Below are 19793 nucleotides of genomic sequence, written 5' to 3' on the forward strand. Positions count from 1 at the left end.
AATACCCCATGTCAAATCTCACTATTACTTACCCGGTGATCCCAGCAGATGTGAGCAATATTTCTAAGGCATCTGTGGTCAAATACTAGTAGCTTACGAGTACCTTTCACCCTTAATGGCTACGACTCGCATCGTAAAAGTTGAGTCGGCTTTTGGAGAACTTCAACGGGGCCTCCTGAGGCCCAAAATGAGCCGAAGAGTCCTAGCCAATCAGAGTATGATGGAACATTCTAGAATTCCAACGCGGCGTGCTACTATTGGTCGGTAGTATAATATGTCGTTAATGGATTGGCTGAAATATGATGTTTATTTAACAGACGCCAACGTCGATAAATAACCATGATTTTCTGTACAAAAATGAACTTTGGGACAAAGTATTTTCTCTCATACTTACGTCTTCTCTCTGATGTTCAGGTCTCTGTGTAGTTCATGCGTGCGGGTCATCGGAAAAGCTTAGGAAATAAATATGGCGTTCAGTCGACAAGACTTATCAGTAAAGTAAAACAAAACAAACTGCTGCTCAGTATCCGTGTCGCTTAATTGATTGACAGATATCTCGACTTGTAACTGTTTTAGGATGGTCTTCAACATTCCATTAATACGATAGATAAACTAAATATCACGCATAAAACAGACCATCTGTCCTTCTAAATAATATCATTCTCACAAATTTTACACATTAACCGTATAAACAACCAACCGATTACTGTAGTTTATCCACAGCAATTTTTAAAGTCTAATCTATCTTGAAAAAGTTCACCATCCAGATCAAGGCTTCTTAACAAACATGTTAAATCTCTGAAATAAATGAATTCATATTACTCTTCCATAGATATTGTTTTCACTATTTTCAGGATTTTATTGAAAGCACAAATCGATCAATCTTAAACCACTGTTGTATATCTAGAAACACTGAATATCCGTTTCGTCCTAGTATGAGACTCCTCAGCACTGAGCACTCACACACTCTCTCGCGGGACACAAACCTAAGACCTTCATCCCATGAGAATGTGTAACCTATATAAACATATTCACTATCACAAAATATGCAAATCTAAACAATGTTTTTAATAATACTAACCATAAAATTTATCTTTTTTATAGGGTTTACGATAATCATCTTGACAAGTTTTATAACATTCTGGTGTGGAATAATAATGACTTTCACATAGTGGATAACCTTTTGTACTTGAATGATGATTACATTTAGGGAATGGATATGGTTGACATCCTGTATGTGTTTCATTTGATCCTCCTGTAACAATACCTTCATATTTCCAATAATCCCATGACATTCCTGGAATACCACCGTTACAACCAAGACCACATCTTGTACAACAGCTTAATAGATTAACAGCACTTAATTCTACAGAGATTTTACTTTTAGAATGAATACAGATACGATCACTCATTGATTCAACAGCTCCAAAAGCCTACATCATTTTAAGACAGAAAAAATGGTTACACAACCCAACAGAATTGGAACATCATTAAAAGTATAACTGTAAATCAAAGAGTATTTGGCAAGAGTTTCATCTTAATGTTATTTTTTTTGTAAATTCTCACCTTCTCATACTTACTTACTTCGTGGAGGAGCATAGGCCACTCACCATCACTCTCCATCAAACCCTGTCCTCGGCTCCAGCTCTTTCCACTTGTTATTCATTCTTTTCACATTTGCTTCCATTTCCCTACATAATATGTTCCTTGACCTTCTTCTTTTCTTCTTCCCCTCAGAATTCCAAGTTAGCGCTTGTCTCGTGATTTCTATAATGTATGTCCTATCCATTTCCATCGTTTTTTCCTAATTTCTCCTTCACATGGAAGCTGGTTTGTTCTCTCCCACAGAAGGCTGTTGCTGATGGTATCCCGTCAATGGATGTTGAGTATCTTGCGTAGACAGCTATTTACAAATATTTGTACCTTCTTGATGATGGTTGTAGTAGTTCTCTAAGTTTCAGCTCCGTACAGTAGAACTGTCTTGACGTTCATACTGTGGATTCTGACTCTCATATTGATTGACAGTCGTTTCGAATTCCATATGTTCTTCAACTGTAGGAATGCTATTCTTGCTTTGCCAACCCTCGCCTTTACATCGAAGTCAGATCTTACTTGTTTATTGGTGATGCTGTCGAGGTGAGCATAACTTTTCCCATCTTCCAGAGATTCTACTTTAAGTATGGTTTAGCTGATCCTCTCTGTGTTGTACTTCGAGATCTTGTTTTTCCGTTGTGTATGATGAGGCCTACTGATACAAAGGCTACTGTTGTACTGTCTGTTTTCACCTGCATTTGTTGATATGGATGGGACCTTATCTAAGAAATTCAAAAAAGGGGAGAGTAAACAGTCCTGTCTAACGACGGTATTTACTTGGAATGCATCTATCAGTTGTCCTTCATGCCTAATTTCACAGTTCATTCCATATGATGTTGACGATTTTCAGGTACACCATAATTTCGAAAAACACCATAATTTTTTATCCACGCTATCAAACGCTTTCTCATGATCAAGGAAGTTGATTTATAATGACGAATTAAATTCAATTGATTGTTCAGCAGTGATTTAAAGTGTTGCGACGCGATCTGTTGCGGGATCTAGCCTGTTCCCTTCGAAGTTGGGCGTCTACTTAGTCTTTCATCTGATTGAATAATACTCTGTTTACAACTTTTCTTGGTACTGACAGTAGTGTGATGCCTAAAGTCCTCATACTTTCTGAAATTTCCCTTCTTTAGGCTCATGCTGAAAAGAAAAGATTAGATTCAAGAGAGATGCTGTTGTATTCTGGTCATGAAGGAAAAAAATGCTCCACACACGCAGTAATTTCCTGTAATGCTGTCCAAAGAAGCATGAAAAGCACCCATAAAATGGAAATCCTATCGATCTGGAATTCTCAAAGAATCCTTCAAAACAAAGAATGAAGGAATCACATTGAATTTTGTCCAGTATTATACATCCATTGATGATAGTAATAAAGATGATAAAGTTCAGAGGCCTCAGTCAATCATACAGAAGTGCTCAGGTAAGGAACCGGACTATCTTGATAGAACATCTAAATCCCAAGGTCGGAATGGACAACACCGACTATGAAGATATCATGGGACAATATGGACTGGAAGAAAGGAATGTGAATAGCAAATGATTTGCAAATTTATATATAACTTCAACAAAATGGTTATAGGTCGATGTACCTGCATCCTAGGAATATCTAAATGATGAGACCCATAAAGTAAAAAATACGCATCCTGGATTCTGCTTCTAGTCATATTACATCTCTTCTACACCACCAAGTCGTAGACAGTAACTTAGAGAGGTTTATATCAAACTAGGAGTATCTATAAAAAGATACTATTTATCAGTTACTAGGCAGTTAAAGTATGAAAAGAAACTGATATGATTAAAGTGCATATAACATCATTAAACGACATGATTCTATAATAAGGTGAAATAGAAACGATATTTATATAATGAGTCCGAAATAGAACGAAACGCTCGTAAAACTGAACTCCGCTTCTACTCACTATCCATCTTTACTTAAAAAAAGCTTATGACTTCAAGCTTTACCAAGGCAGTACACACAGAATTCACATATGCCAACAAGAGACTACTGATCAATTACAGTCCTAAATAACAGTCAGAAGATACAAGTAAACAACATCAAGTGAATGTAAAACTTCACCCTATTGCCGATACACACGTAAAACTGGATTCCACTTCTACCTGTTATCCATCTTTGCTCAGAAAACCTTGTGACTTAGGGCTATATCGAGACAATCTGCACAGAATCCACATGTGCTAACAAGGAGACTGATCATGTAAAACAACACCAAGCGATATATATATATTATTTTGTAAAATATAACAAATCACCTATTACCCAACATGAACCACATGAAGATTAATCACGTATTATTCGAATACTTGGACAATTCTTCCAATGTTTACGTGAATCAAAGAATTTTGGTAATTTAATATTAACATCATTGTCTAATTGTTGGACGTAATTTTACTCTTTGATTATTATCTTCCAATATAGCACCCATCATTAATTTAGCATCTTCAATTGTACTAAATCGATTAGTTCTTTGAGCTTTCCATCCAGCATTAGGCTACAATATATACAATACATGTATAGTTATTCATTTAAATTAACATTCAAAGTTGAATTTACTATACTACTTAAATATTCTTGTAAATTTAATGCAAAACCAATAAGAATTATTTATATGCTTACAAATGATTGAAATGAAGATAGATAGAAGATATTCAATGTCATAGTATATACAAGTCAACATCGTTTTAGTTAGATTCTGATGAGAATAATGAGTGGTAACTTTTGGGATCCATTTCTGAACTAATACTATACGTATACTTTTTATTGTATAAATGCCCAATAACTAAACTGTTCATATTCATGTTCCCCTTATCATAGGCTTCATTTTGACCTATGAACTATTATTATACGATTTACCATCCTTGAGTTATAGCCAGTCTATTTCCACTTTTGACTAGATCTTGTACAAATGTTATCTTCTATGCTACGATGTGGTCTGTTTGGTTGGTATATAAACTTCGTATGTTTGAAATAAATGATTCGTATTGCAAAAACTAAGATTGGTGTTCTGGACTCTAACAGGCAGAGCTAGGCAGGAAGCAGGACCAGTAAAGATTTCTTGTACGGGTTTTCATGTGTTATTGGTTCGATCGATCAATCACTGTTCTCTAATTGGTAGTATCGTTACATCATAAATTAATAGGATACAGGGCACAATTTACAACAATTGGCGACGAGGTGGAAAACAAAGGACCAAGGGCATAAAATCATAAGTTATAACAGTTTTGAATAAATAAACACTTCAATTAAGCACATAAACATATGATTATGTATTAACTGGTGACTGTGGTAGTCCAATCAAAATTAAATAGAGCAAGAACAAAGATTGATACAGAATAGTATGAATTCATAATATTTCAAGGTTTCTGGCAGCTGCTTACAAACCTAAAAATGTGATAGAATTTTTTTACATTGAGATAGTATGAAACGAAATTCATTATCCGCACGGCAATTTTTTTTACCCCCCACCACCCTTTTTTAAATTTTTTTTTCAACCCCAAAATTTCGATATTTTTCATCCCGTTTCTTCCAATGAAATGGCTAGTTTTAAAGTTCGTTTTAATTGGTTAGTTATGTTTTGTCGGATTTTTATAAAACATCAGTACTTGTCGATGAAGTACATTTTAATCATCATTATGGAGGAGAGTAACGTGCCGAGTGCAGGCGCTGTTGTTTCTCACGTAACAGAAGTGGAGAAAGTCTTTTTGACAACCTTGTTTCTCGTTGCATTCCCATCGGTTGAAGCGTTGAAGTCCGCTATCACAAATTATGAAAGATCAACTTACTGTCATTATGTAGTTCGAGATTCGCATTTGTGCAGAGATGAAAACTCGTATATTAAATTTGTGTGCTGGAGACATGGCCGTATAACATCTAGCGGTTCGTCACAGCGGATCAGACGTAGGAGGTAATTTTATTAATGTTATTAACATTTTTTGTCATGAAGGGCTTCCATGAACACTCAATGTCCGGCCTTCATGTATTGTAAGATTATCGACGGCTACTGGACTGTTGTAAGTGGGAATGTGCATCACAATCACGAGTGCAACTCCCTGAGGTACCAAAGTAATTCATGAGTGCGCAGGTTAACGGAGGCCGAGTTTGAAACTGCGCGACCGCTGCTAATATCTGGTACTGCTTCATTCCACATTAAAAATTATGCTTACCATTCTTATGGGAAACTACTGAGTGATCAAGATATCTATAATATGCGGTACAAAGTGTTCTCACAGGCGAACATTCCTGGTAAGCCATTTGTCAGTTTATAATGTAAACGATAGGTGATTACGGAAAATTTAAAGCGCACATAACATCTTTGGGTGGGCTATGCGAATACAAATTAGACGATGAGAACTGTGCTTATGATCCATCAACGAACGTACGAGCAGTCCACTGTCCGATGTGTGGCGCCATTACCAACTAACAATTACGACGTACGACCGCGAGAACGACAAATTGATTTAAATTCATTTTTCCCAATATTGTTTTTGTCTATGGCAAAGGTATTAATAATCGAAAAGCGATTATCATTCATGTATTCGTAAACATGTTTCTAATGTATATTCGATATAAAGGTTAAGAAAACAGACAAGATTTTGTCATTTGATGAACACTGATCTAATAATTTTAGATTTAAAATAATGTGATTACTGTTTATGTCTTAGTAACACATTTGTAAACTATCTAATACTAGTACATTTTGAGTACATTTTAATAGGAATATTTTAAAATAGTGAATATCGTAATTTTGTCGTTAGGTCTATAAATTTATGATGACATTGATTAGTTAATATAATCAGATAATTACAAAGATGAATGTGATCAAAGCTAATAGAGAAGTAAACACAATGAAGAAAATTAACTTATTTAGGAATAAAATAATTATATTATAAAACAAGTTGAAACCATCATCATCATCACTGAAATGATTCATGCGAGTAAAGGTCATATAGTGAGTGTAAAAAGAAATAAGACTATTAGCTGTTTCATGAATACAAAATGCAAGAGTTTCATATTCTTGTTTTATATTAAAAGTACCTGATACCAGAAGTATGCGTACGTATGAATTACGTCCAATCGTCAACTAAGCCTTCATTGTGATTCATAACTACTGATTATATCACCGTATTCATTTGCACACCCATATATAACTATGAATTACTGGTATAATCATACTATACAGTTATAAGTCCATAATTTTAATATTTTATAAAGGTCAAAAATAAGGCATGGCATTAATGAATTTGACAATGCAATGTGTTAACAATGGTGAACGTTTACATCTGTTACGATATATATATACTTACAAACTGTAATATGTGCAAATTAGAAAGGTCATTCAATAAACGTCAGGATGATTTGCAGTAAAGTGTTCAGTCACAATAAGTGACTAAGCATTATAGGAAAATTGAAAATGCAAAAATTTTGTGTCAATGAAATGCTTAGTATGAGAATTGAATCTTGTCAATTAACACAATAATAATAATAATAATAATAATAATAATAATGATCATAAGGACAATAAATAACAATAACATTGTGAATATTCATTGATGCAGTTGACCTTATTTATATTTATACGTTGAATGTCGATAGATATTTGTTGAGTCAGTCAGACGACGTAGGCTTGTTCATTTACACTTCATGAAACTGATATTTCAAATGCTTGTCAAAAATGGTTACATTCATAATGTCTAGATATAGTTCAGTTTTCATATTACGGCGGTTAACAATATTCACACATGACTGATTAAACACACACTAGTTTTAATTACGACCAAAAATTAATTTTAAAATACAGAACTACAAATAATTTACAAGTGAACACAATAAACCGTGTCAATGGACTATTAAAATTAACCAAATTGAAATCTAACTTTTCTCTAATTCTCATTATGAATGACCATTTACAAAATAAACGTTCACTAAATATTAAGTGTCTATTTCGGTTAAATTTATTACTACTTTCATATACTGTCAAAGTCAGTTCATTAAATGATGGTCTACGGTCGGTTCACCTGAATTATACATATTGTAAGATCCAAACTATGGTTTGGACTGCCGGACAGCTGTCTGGATGAGTTAGATACACGCCTTCGTCCGTTCGAAACCAAAACAAAGTAATTGCGCAAAATGACGGTTCTATAATTCATCATAAATTTAAATGTACATGATTACCTAAGCAAATATGACCACTCAGCTATCCAACCAATAATTGTTCACTTGATCAAATTTAAATTACAATAAATAAGGAAGTTGTTTATGAATGCAGAAAATTACCACTCACAACAAATAAATGTTATTCTATCCTGTCTGGATAGACCACACACAGGTTCGTTCAAAAGATAGTATTTGGTCGCTTTATAACACAGAGTGTTTCCAATTCTGGAAGAGTGCTTCAATTCAAAACCAAAATGCACAATTCCAGTCAACACAGGTCAAGCAATCAAAAGCAGGAACAAACCAAAATGGCTGCCGCCCAGACTTGGTCTAAAGTAAAACAACATAAGTGCAGTTCGGGAAGAAACATGGGGAATTAGTGAAGGTGTAGTAAAAACGAAAACTATAATAAAATACAAATTATAACAACTCAAATGTAGTCAAAAAGTTAACAATGTACAACTAAGAGGATCAATAGGAACAAAGTGCAAGTATATACATGGAGGGATTTTCACAAACACACAAAGCATTCAAAATGGATCTTACACATATTGCAACCAGTAATTTATCATGATGATTTATTGATATGTTGATTTGTTTCTCCGATTAACAGACCATGTGTTACTAAAAACTTATGTACACATTTCGATAATAATTTGTTTATTCATTGGGTATTCAACATTTGGCTACCGACCTAATATTCAGTAATCACTATTATCAAATAGTCAAACCGGTTTTCTGTTCCTTTCTTCCAAAAATTGCTTCTTATGTGATACATATAAGTATTCGTGGCAACATAACTAACGACTTCAATTAAAGTTTGACATGAAATCACTTGATCGGAAAGCAAAAATGTATCCCAATACACATTCACTAACAGTAGGATTGCACTTAAGTTGGTGTCTTTTTCTTCAAAAATCTAAATTTTTTCCAAGACTAAGATTACACAAGAAAAATTATTCATTATCATTAAATTTCAAATGTTAAAATCAAAATTCTGACATCCAATCACAGCTCTAGATGCGATTTCAATTTCAACTAATCAGATTACAAAGATGAACAGTTTACGACCAATTACAAAATTATTAAAGGTGACAAAATGTTTGTTCATTATCACTTGAGCACACACTTGCAAAACAAGTCCACCAATCACAGATCGCTAAATTTTTCTTTCACACTCTACAATTTTTTACAAATGGGTGGTAGGGAATCTTAATTGCCGTGTGCATAATGTCAACCCATAATTTGCATTTTTACATTTGAAATTTGATGATAATGAATAATTTTTCTTGTGTAATCTTAGTCTTGAAAAGAATTTAGACTTTTCAAGTAAAAGGACACCAACTAAATCGCGTTACCGTGCAATCCTACTGTTGGTGAATGTGTATTGGGATAAATTTTTGCTTTCCGATCAAGTAGAACTTGAATTGATATCGTTAGTTATCTTGACAGAATCAATTAAATGTATCTCATTGAAAGAAAGTTTTTGGAAAAAGAACTGAGAACCGGTTTGAATATTTGATAATAGTGCTTACTGAATGAGATCGATAGTCAAATGTTTAATACCCAATTAATAAACAAATTATCACCAAAATGTGTGCATAAGTTTTTTTCTTGAAACATGGTATGTTAATTGATAAACAAGTCAACATATCACTGAATCATCATGATAAAATACTGATTACGAGATGTGTAAATCACGTAAATGACCGATTAATGAAGCGACTTTGACGGTAAATCAAGGAAACAATAAAGTTTCAGAAATAGGCACATCATATTTATTAATGGGTTATTTTATAAATAGTCATTCTTAATACGAAATAGTTGTTTACTGTCGCTTTATAAACGGTTTCCATTAGAAGGCGTTAGATTTCAATAGGGTTATAATGCTAATCCATTAAAAGGATCTATCGTTTTTACCTGAACATTCTTTGTAGTTCAGCCGTTTATAATTATGATAATAAAAAGTTGTGTGTGTAAGCAGTTATGTCAATCCGTTATTGGGCTTGGGAAGTGTGCGTAAGGTTTTATTCACGTAATGTCAATAGCGAATATTTTCTAAGTTTTCAGTCTAGCAAACTGTTTACACGAATTAGTCAATGTCATATGTCAATGACATTGCAAACGTTACTTATTTATAAGGTATGGAATGATATTTGAAAATCATCGATTATCTTTGAGAAACATAATCGAGGAACAATGAAAACCGGCATATACATTTTTCGTCATGTGTGAATATTGTTCAACAGAATATGAAGTCTTAAATATCTAAACATTATGAATATGGCCATTTTTGACAAACATTTGAAATATTGGTTGTATTAAGTGTAAATGAACAAGACTACGTCGTCTGATGAAATAAATTTCTTCCTTAATTATACAGATTAGTAATGAATAAGGTCAATTGTATCAATTCACATTTAGGTATAATGACGTTTAATTTCAATATAACAAGTAAATTGGTGACTTTGTTACAGTGATTAAAGGTAATTAAGGCCAAGACCTAGTTTATACGTGCGCTTAGTTCTGGTTTCAGGTTCTTCAAATATAAAACAAGAATATAAAATTCTTATTTTTGTATTCATGAAACGAATCATATTCTCATTTCTTTTTACACCTATATGACCTTTAATCACACTAGTCATTTTAATCCTCTGGTTTCAGGTTGTTTTATATTCTCATTCTTTTATTCACAAATAAGATCATATTCTTGTGTTTACTTCTCTATGAACTTTAATCACATGAATCATTGTAATCATCTTATTGTATTCACTAATAAATAAAATCTCATATTTTCATTGACCCTACTACGAAATGGCAATTTTCACTTTATTGAAATATTCCATTTAAAGTTTACAGAAATGTACCATTATTAGATAGATTACAACAGTGTTAATAATGTATGGACGGTTATCACATTATTTCAAACCTAAAATTATTAGATTAGTGTTCATTAGTTGACAAATTCTTGTGTAAGATCTCTTAACCTTTATATCTCAAAAACGTTATAAAAACGTTTCCGACCACATAAGCGATAATCGCATTTCGATAATTAATCTTTAAGGGATATCAAAATTCATTAGACGTCAATAATTGCTTCATTGCTTCACTTTTGCCATAGAAATAAGAATTGGGAAAAAATAGCGTATATCAAATTGTGGGTGGCCCTGAAAAAGGCCTTTTCTCTGTCTCTTATTAATGTCGACGGAGCTCTTGGACGGCGCAACTGTGAGTTGGTTATAGCGTCACACATCAGAAAGTTGAATGCATGTACGTTTGGTGATGGGTCGTAAGCACAAAACCAATGAAACATTGCTTCGTAAGGACAAAAAAACTCAAGCAGCTACATCACCAGTTTAATGTGGAGGCTGTGCAAGATGACATATATCACACGAACGGTTGTAATCATTTTGTTCTTCATATTCTACGTCCCGTTCCTTAAAATCTTCAGAGTTAATAGAAACTACTTCCTCCTCGTCGTCACTGAACGTTTCATCCAAATCCACATTTCCTCCCGTGTTTGTCACTGATTGAGCATGCATCGGAGTGCGCAAGTGTCTCTTCAGCGGTTGACATGCAGCTGATGTCAGTCGTTCCTGAAGTCGACGTATGTGTGGCTCCTGACCAATATTTGCTTTTTTCCGACAGTCTGATGTATACTTGCATAGTCGTAGGAACATAACACTTACCTTCTTTATGACATTTCGAATAAGGTTTACACGATACAAAATGTGGTGTGCATTTAGATACACCTGAGTGATGGCAGCAGCTACTGCAGATGAATCATCTGTCACAATGCCTACCACCAGTCAATTGTTGGTTGACCGTTGGAAGAACGACAGGGATCAAGAAATCAAAGTCGATGTTTTGCGACTCATAAATCCATTACAAACGGGTATTGCCATCAAATTCATATCAAGGGCTACGACCTGATATAAATATACGTTCTCGTTATTTGTCTTGTACGTCCCATCCAAACTGATGTCATCACAAAAACGAGCTGCCAAATTAATTTGATCAGCAGTCGTGAAGAAAAAGACTACAGACAATTTTCTTCGTCTAATTCGTATTCGCAAAGCCCACCTATAGACGTTATATGAGCTTACAATTTAGCGTCATCACCTATCGTATACATTATAAATAGACAGATTGCTTACCAGGAAGGTTGGCGTGTGAGAACACTTCTAACCGCATATTAAATATATCTTGAGCATTCAAACGCTTTCTATACGAATGGTAAACAAAGTGCTTAATGTCGAATGCTGCGGTCCCAGATATCAGGAGCGGTCGCACAGTTTCCATCTTTGCCTCCGTAAACCTGAGCTCAAGAATCACCATCGCACCTCAAGGAATTGTGCTCGTGATTGTGACGCACATTCCTACGTACAACAGCCCAGTAACGTCCTATGAAGTTACAAAACATGAAGGCCAGACATTGAGTGTTCAAGGAAGCCCTTCGTGGAAAAAATGTAATAACACTAGTCAAATTACCTCCTTCATCTAGTCCGCTAAGACGAACCGCTAGATCTTCTACGGCCATTTCTCCAGCATACAAATTTAATATACGCGTTCTGATCTCTGTTCAAATGAGAATCTCTCACCACATAATGACAGTACGTAGATCTTTCATAAGTTCTGATAACGGATTTTAACGTTTCAATGATATTCAGCTGCGAATTCATTTAGAAGCAACATGTCATGTAAAGTGAATGAGTTGATCAGACACTGAATTAGCCGACGGTCACTGTTGAGAAGGATTCTGAAATATTTTCATTCATCATGGAAATCCTTTAGTGCTGACTATTTATACATACCAGGTTATAAAACACAGAGCACGATTGTACTCCATTGTCTGAGTGGACGATTATTTGACATGTTTTGTCTGGATGTTTGAATGTTTGCTTTCCTCCGTCAACTGACACTCGGACTAGTGTTTAAAGGCTGACGGATAGAAGAAACTGAATTTTCGAATCCAGCAGGCGGAGTGATCACTAACAAACATGAATCAAATAAAGACATCTCCGTCAAAACAATAAAAGCAAACACTTTTTATTGTATGAAGAAGTGATAGATTTGATAATGATAAGCTTTGAAACCGTGAGATTATAGCTGATTATTTCAGCGGAACATGTAACACCCAATTGATAATGCAGTCATTTTTCGTTGATTATCAGATGGTTGATGATTCAATGAATTGGATCCGACAAAAAACATGCATGACGCAAAATGAAGTCTATCAATGAGTTATATGTGCTGTGTTTCATGTAAACGTGTGAGGATATTGTGAGTTTATGCAACTCAGCATAGTGAGTGAGATTATGAGAGGTTATGCAATCAGCAATAATAATTGCAATATTTGTTCCGTGAACGTGCCATCTATCACTAATTAAAATCACGTAAATCGCAGTGTATATATAATGGTGTTCGAATGATCGTAAACTCAGTTATCAAAATGCATCAACAGATTTAGAGTGACGATGAGAGCACAGTGAGTTGAAATTTTGTTTTCATCTTCTGCTTGAAATTGACTATTATCTGAGAATCAGGTAGAAGTGATGAACCGTTCTTTATTTTTTGAAATCCATAGCCAGTCTTTGTTCCTTTTAGATAAAATTCTCATTACTCTCTATCGCGTTTCCTCATTTATTGACTTCGTTTCTCACTTGATTTAATAATTGTCCAAACATATTTTTTATACTGGTAATGTGAGACACAAATATTAGCCAATTCTGTTAGGTGTTAGGAATTTTCATTTACTGATATATGGTATTGTATTGAACATCAATTAAATGGCAATTTCTCTCGGATTGTGCTAAAGTTTTGTGACAGGTCCCTTGAAAATAGTTATATTTCATTGTAATGACATTCCTTTTAAGAGGAAATAGTTGGTCAAATGTTTATTAGTTGGTTAACTCTTGGTAAAATCATTCATGTTACTTGGAATTAAATGGTCGATCTGCAAAACCAATATAGTACAAATTGGTGATGTATATAACTGCATAGCTCAAGCAGTAAGCAGTTGGACAGGAAATCAATGATGAATGTGATAGTAGTTTTACATAAAAGTTAGCAGAATTTTTGTCATGTGTAACATCATGAGATCTGAGCTCAAATATCGGGAAAATTAATTCCACCAGTGAGATGAAAACTAAGAGAATGCACATTACTTGAGATAAAGTTCGATTCCTTGACCCGTAAAAACACTGACAATAGTGTTGCAATTGTAATGAATCATCAAAATGCTATCTGCATTTGAAAACCAGTGTGAAGATTCATATCACCGATACGAAACGAAATTAAACTTTATCGCATTTCACAAGTTTGTGGCTATACATACTCAGTAGCGTTATGAAAAATGTGATGTTATTTGAAGCGAACCTAACTGGGTTTGAGTCTGTGATACAAGTACATTCAGCTGACAAGTTTCAAAGAAGACGAAACGCTTGTCCTGAATTCATCGGCTTGTCATCATCCATTTCTGCGTACAACGTGTACTTGATTTCATTAACATGAAAGCGCGATGATGTATTTCGCTGATTGAATTCGATAAAAGGTTCCATTCAAAACGAATTTAGAAATAATAATCCTCCAAGTTGTAGATTGCTACTTGTGATGTAAAATTTATTCACCGACAACTGATTGAATGAATGATTTCATTTTGTCAAGTTACATATGAAAATATTTCAGTCAATTAGGATTTTCAATGTCTTCGGATTTCTCAAGGATGTGTTTTAAACTTCATCGATCATAATATTTGTATATTGGTTGCAGGCCACTGTTTTTCCTTGTATCAACACTTGTAATCATCCTGCGTATTGGATACAGTAAGGTTAATTTTGACTACTACTTATTCGCTACGACGTGGCCACCGTCGTATTATTACGGTAAAAGAGTAAGAAACGTTTCGTTTACATAAAATGTTGTCCTTTTTCCATGAACGAAAATCTATTGACTCACGTTTTACAGATGAGTTTTGTTAAGTAATACACAAAAAGATCAATGTTTAGCATTCTGTTCCGTTCGTGCATATGGATCAGAGTCATTCGCTGATCAAGTAATCATCATTAAGATATCCATGCAATGGTTTGCACTCGCATTGTAAGAGCATTACCGTATTTCACCATACATGGAGATTTCAACTGTATATCGTTCACATTGAAACGGGACAATTCGGCACGTTGCTCTCACAGATTGTTCGAAATTAAACATAATTACGAATAATTTATTAGTCATGCAATCACATTCTCAGTGTTTAGGTTGTATATGAGTTATTATGAGTGTATATTATGGGTCAGTTTTTGAAGACAACTAACCGAAACAACTTATTTCACCTCTGAAATTTATCGATTCAATTGAATCGCATTCGATAAGCGTCAGCAAATATTGTGTTCATATACATCTTTGTTTCATTAAGTAATAATTATTTGAAATTCTTTCTTTTAGCGTCAACCGCCTGAAGTATCAAACAATTTCACCATTCATGGATTGTGGTAAGATTACGCTTGATTTATGAAATGTGTGAGTGAGAATGTTTCCGAATGTGCACAAACAATGGCATGGAAATTTATTGAAAATTATCTGTGTGATCTTTTGATTTGTTTTGATTGATTTAATGACTATCACTAAGATTTCACGATGAAAGCTCATCCGAAGCACCTAAAGGTTTTAATATTTCATCGCTGTACACCCATCTAAACAAAGCTCTTGAAAACATTGAATTCATTATTTATGAAGTAGTGTTGAACTAAGAAGTGAATGCTGAACATTGGCTCATCGTTTTCATTGCGCCCATGCGAATGGCTGAATTCATATTGTGGAGTCTATTCATTACTATATGGTCCGCGTTCCACTGTTTTACAGCTTGGAACGAACTTTTCTTACCACCGTTACAATAATACTGTATGTTGTGAAACAGTGTGATGTCGTTGATAAGATTTCAATGAGAACATTTTTGTATGCCTTTCAACTACTATGAGGTAATTACTTCAAGTGATACACACGTTTCACAATGGAATTATAGAGGCTTAGTGATAAATATGGGTGATCAGGTATCAAAAATATACAAGTCAGTGAATGCATGCAAATCTTCGATTCATTAATGAATTATGCATATCATTATTTTCAGGCCCCAAATTATCCCTGAAAAACTGCCAAATTGTACCGTAAAGGAACAGTTTAATATTACGCTATTGAAGGTGAGTCAGATCCAAAGTTCAGCTTTGTTAATTATTTTCTCACCACTTCCTATTGATTGTCAGTAAGACTTCAGGTATTGATCGACTGTCTAGTAAAATTATCAAGTGGACAACTGAATTTGAAGCAGCCGCTGACTGATAGTCATTCACCTGAAAGCTATTCTGCTCTAAGCAGATACCGCTGAAGTTGAATCGATTTTGGATCTCGAGCGATCAACTTCACTTGAAGCAAATAAGTTCAGAAATTTAAAATAATGCTGACAACAGAAAATTGATTTCATATCAAACATTTTAAAACTCGCTTGTTTGTATTACCTGTTTTGATGCAAACCTTCACCAAAACCTTTCTTCAAATTCATTCTCATATTTTTTCAGAGTCTGCGAAACGATCTATTAAGACTGTGGCCAAGTTTGAGTAACTACAGCAGTCCAGAAACATTTTGGTGAGATATCTTATAATATAATATAATATAATGAAGTCCAGATGAAAATCTGTTTTCTACAGAATACAGAATGATCTACAGGTTGTAATCAGTTATCGACGATATGCTTTGTCAAATGATAAGTGCGACCACAGTGACAAAGGCTACCTTTAAATTGACGTCTTTAGAAGCTATCATGTTATCGTTACTATTACGGACGTATTTACGAATAGATGTCAGTTGTGTGCAGGTCTTGTGAATAAAACACGACACCAAATGCAACTCACAATCGATAAATCACATTGTGCTGAATATTCAACATTCAGATGTTTCAAATAAGGGAACTTTCAACAAATAATAAAATCACGTTGTTCGTTTTGGAATACAGTTTTAAGCCATTATCGTGTATCCTCCAAATGACATGCGGTTGTTGTATTAGATGTTTTTTACTGTGTTTAATTTTAGGAAACATGAATTTAACAAACATGGTCAATGTGCACTAGAGGACCCTCTAATAGGTAATCAAACACAGTACTTTAAATTTGGTATTGATTTGATGAAGAAGCTGAACCTACTAGAGTAAGTGAATAATAATGTATTAAACGTACGAATAAATTTCTATAAAAACTTTTAAAATTGTGTCCTAGTCCCAATTAGAAATGTACTTAGCCATATTGATCCTCTCACAATCCTAGTCAACCCGTGAAACAGACCAGTCATAATAATTATGAACAGAAGTGTTGTGGCCCATAAGTGAAAACTAGAATGCCGTTTTTCCACTGAATTGAGGCTTTACAGTTGGTTACATTAAGTAAGTTGAGAAGAGCATATAAATTGATATGCCTACCGGTTGATCAAACAATCAGTGTCTGATGAGTATAAAGTTGATGCCTTATGTTACTATACAAGCGAACATCTGTTAAATTAAACCACTTTATCTCGTATCTTTGTTTCTATTTGTTTTCTATTATTTCAGTAATCTGAAAAACATAATATCACACCGCATGATTCCAAACAATATGATGTAAGTTTACTCTCCAACTGATAAATAGAGTTAGAAAGTAAATCAAATTTCGTGACCACACAACCATGTATCCTCGATTATATAGAGGTTGGAATCTTAGTCAGTTAAAACATCGGCCACATCTCTAATTGTGCATGATCAGAAAGGATGTGAAATTATTTAAAAGGAGTATGTCATTGAATGGTCAACCGTATCATCGTTCCCTAATAAATAACGAATTTCTATTGAACTCAAAGGAGATTTAAAATAACTTCAAGTAAAACGAATGCTGTATGAAATCTGTCACAGTGATAAAAGATATTCAACTCGGGTGATCATTGAATGAATTTAATTTAACAAAACAACGGTTTAGAACTTCGGTGATTGACGAGCAACAACAGTAAATTCGTTTCCACTCTAGATAATGGACCATTACTTCACGAAACAACGTACACTTGAATACTTACATATCCAACACGTTGAACTTTACGTCAATCTGGTAATGTCAGGATCGTTAGTTTTCAGCTGTTGTCCTTCACGGTTAGCTAGCTGTGAACCACTACTACAAGTAATAGTAGTAGAAGAAGACGTCTACTCAATAAGTGGAGTGTGGGCTTCCCGGCTGGTCGCCTTTGTATGCCTTTACTGCTTTACATTCGAAGATATAACCATCTCACTTCACTTCTATATCATATCCGTATGACCTTAATCAAAATTATTTCGAACATCACTTCATTTTGTTTACTACTTATATTACTTTTAACTATTGTTACAAAATCATTTGAATCAGCACACTTCATTAACATCATAAATAAACTCCTGTTTTAACTTTCACAGACAAGCAATTTACGGAGCATTTTGAAAAATGAATTCGGTTATAATGGTTCCTTGAAGTGCACGAATGTAAAAAAAATGGTAAGTGTATCAATAACCAGTAATTGATTCATTAACACATGTATCTTTGGAGCTGAATTTGATTGTGGACGTTGTCAAATAATGTCTAAAATCTACCGGTCTCTCATTTTTGTAGCAAAATGTGGGTCGTCTTGAAGAAGTGCGTATTTGTTTGAATCTTTCGCACAACTACACGGACTGCCCGGTCCTTGGTAAATGTCCTGATCAGTTCATCTTTCCGCTAAATTCATCGATGCGATAAATTTACAACGGTTTAACCTAAAGACATATAATAATAAACTTTATTTATTTCTACTGTTTCTGTTATTTAGTGTTTGTGATTTAGAGATTGAGGGATAATAATTTGAGGGAGATTATATTAAATGCTTTATAACGAATAACTGCATGAATTCCAGAATGCACCCTGCAAACAGTAGTTGATAGATCGCACATCGTAATGAAAAATACTAAATGACGACAGTTGTTGCTTCACAAATTCGAATTATTGTGTCGAATGATCTTACATTGTAACATCTGTGGGATATTCGAAGGATCACATATTATTTTCAACATATATATTCAAGATTGACTAATCCTATTCAGTCAACTTCATAATGATCATCTGATTTTGAAAGTAATAAAAATGTAGAATGAATTGAGTAGTAACGGATGGATTCCGTTCATGTAGCCATACACGTCAGTGATCAGCGTACGACAAATGATTTACTAATGAAAGAGAAAACATAAATAATAATACCCCACTGAGTTTGTATCAATTTAGTTATAATGACGACAATGTTGTTTATCAGCTGCTGGTTTCTTGCTCGCTAATATCGGTAAATCAGTGAACTCTTGAAATGAAAACGTCATGAATTGCGTAGTCGAAGTTGTTGGAATATTGTGCGGTCGTTCGGTAATTAGAAGTGATTAAAATTCTATAAAGCGCATTGCAAATGTTATGAAATATATTCATGTCTTTGCAAATGAACCACAATAAATGCAAAATTTATATTTCTGAATCTACAGTAAAAGCAAATAGACTAACTCAACCATTGTTTGAAAAGGTCGTAGGATAACTAATCATCATTACTTCCAATACGTTACCAAGTTACATGATGAATTTATACATCAGAATTTACGAATCATTTAATTGCGATGTTTTCGAAGGAAAACCTTCACCTAAACAGCTTTTGACATAGTGAGCGCTTCCTTAAATTCATTCGTGAATAAGTTGTTACAACTAGTTCATGACCAAATAAGCTTGGAAATGTTATCGGAATTTGAATTCCTTTGAAAGCGACGTGTCACGCAGAAACTTGAGCCTATTACCACATGGAACTAATTAACTGCAGCTGTTGAGACGTATTTTGAGATATTTCCGTTCATTCATGTTTTGAACTGTTCTTTAACAATCTCACTTGCATAGGCGGTACATGTGACCGCGTCATGTCTGCTTATGCAGACAACGTTCAATTAAGAATAGAGACAGTATTATTAGAATAAACAAA

The 19793-nt window shown here is 34.1% G+C and overlaps 1 protein-coding gene across 1 annotated transcript in view; it reads right to left on the reverse strand.

Moving 5' to 3' along the window:
- The window catches only part of MS3_00010007 (uncharacterized protein), a gene marked incomplete at both ends in the record, with an annotated part of 46490 nt that overhangs the window by 2005 nt on the left and 24692 nt on the right, over positions 1 to 19793 (reverse strand). Inside the window, one exon of the mRNA XM_051218338.1 lies at positions 1082 to 1433. Coding sequence (XP_051072915.1) covers positions 1082 to 1433 — 352 coding nt within the window. The remainder of the gene's footprint in view (positions 1 to 1081; positions 1434 to 19793) is intronic.

This window comes from Schistosoma haematobium, chromosome 1, assembly GCF_000699445.3.
Source record: "Schistosoma haematobium chromosome 1, whole genome shotgun sequence".
Taxonomy (NCBI): domain Eukaryota; kingdom Metazoa; phylum Platyhelminthes; class Trematoda; order Strigeidida; family Schistosomatidae; genus Schistosoma; species Schistosoma haematobium.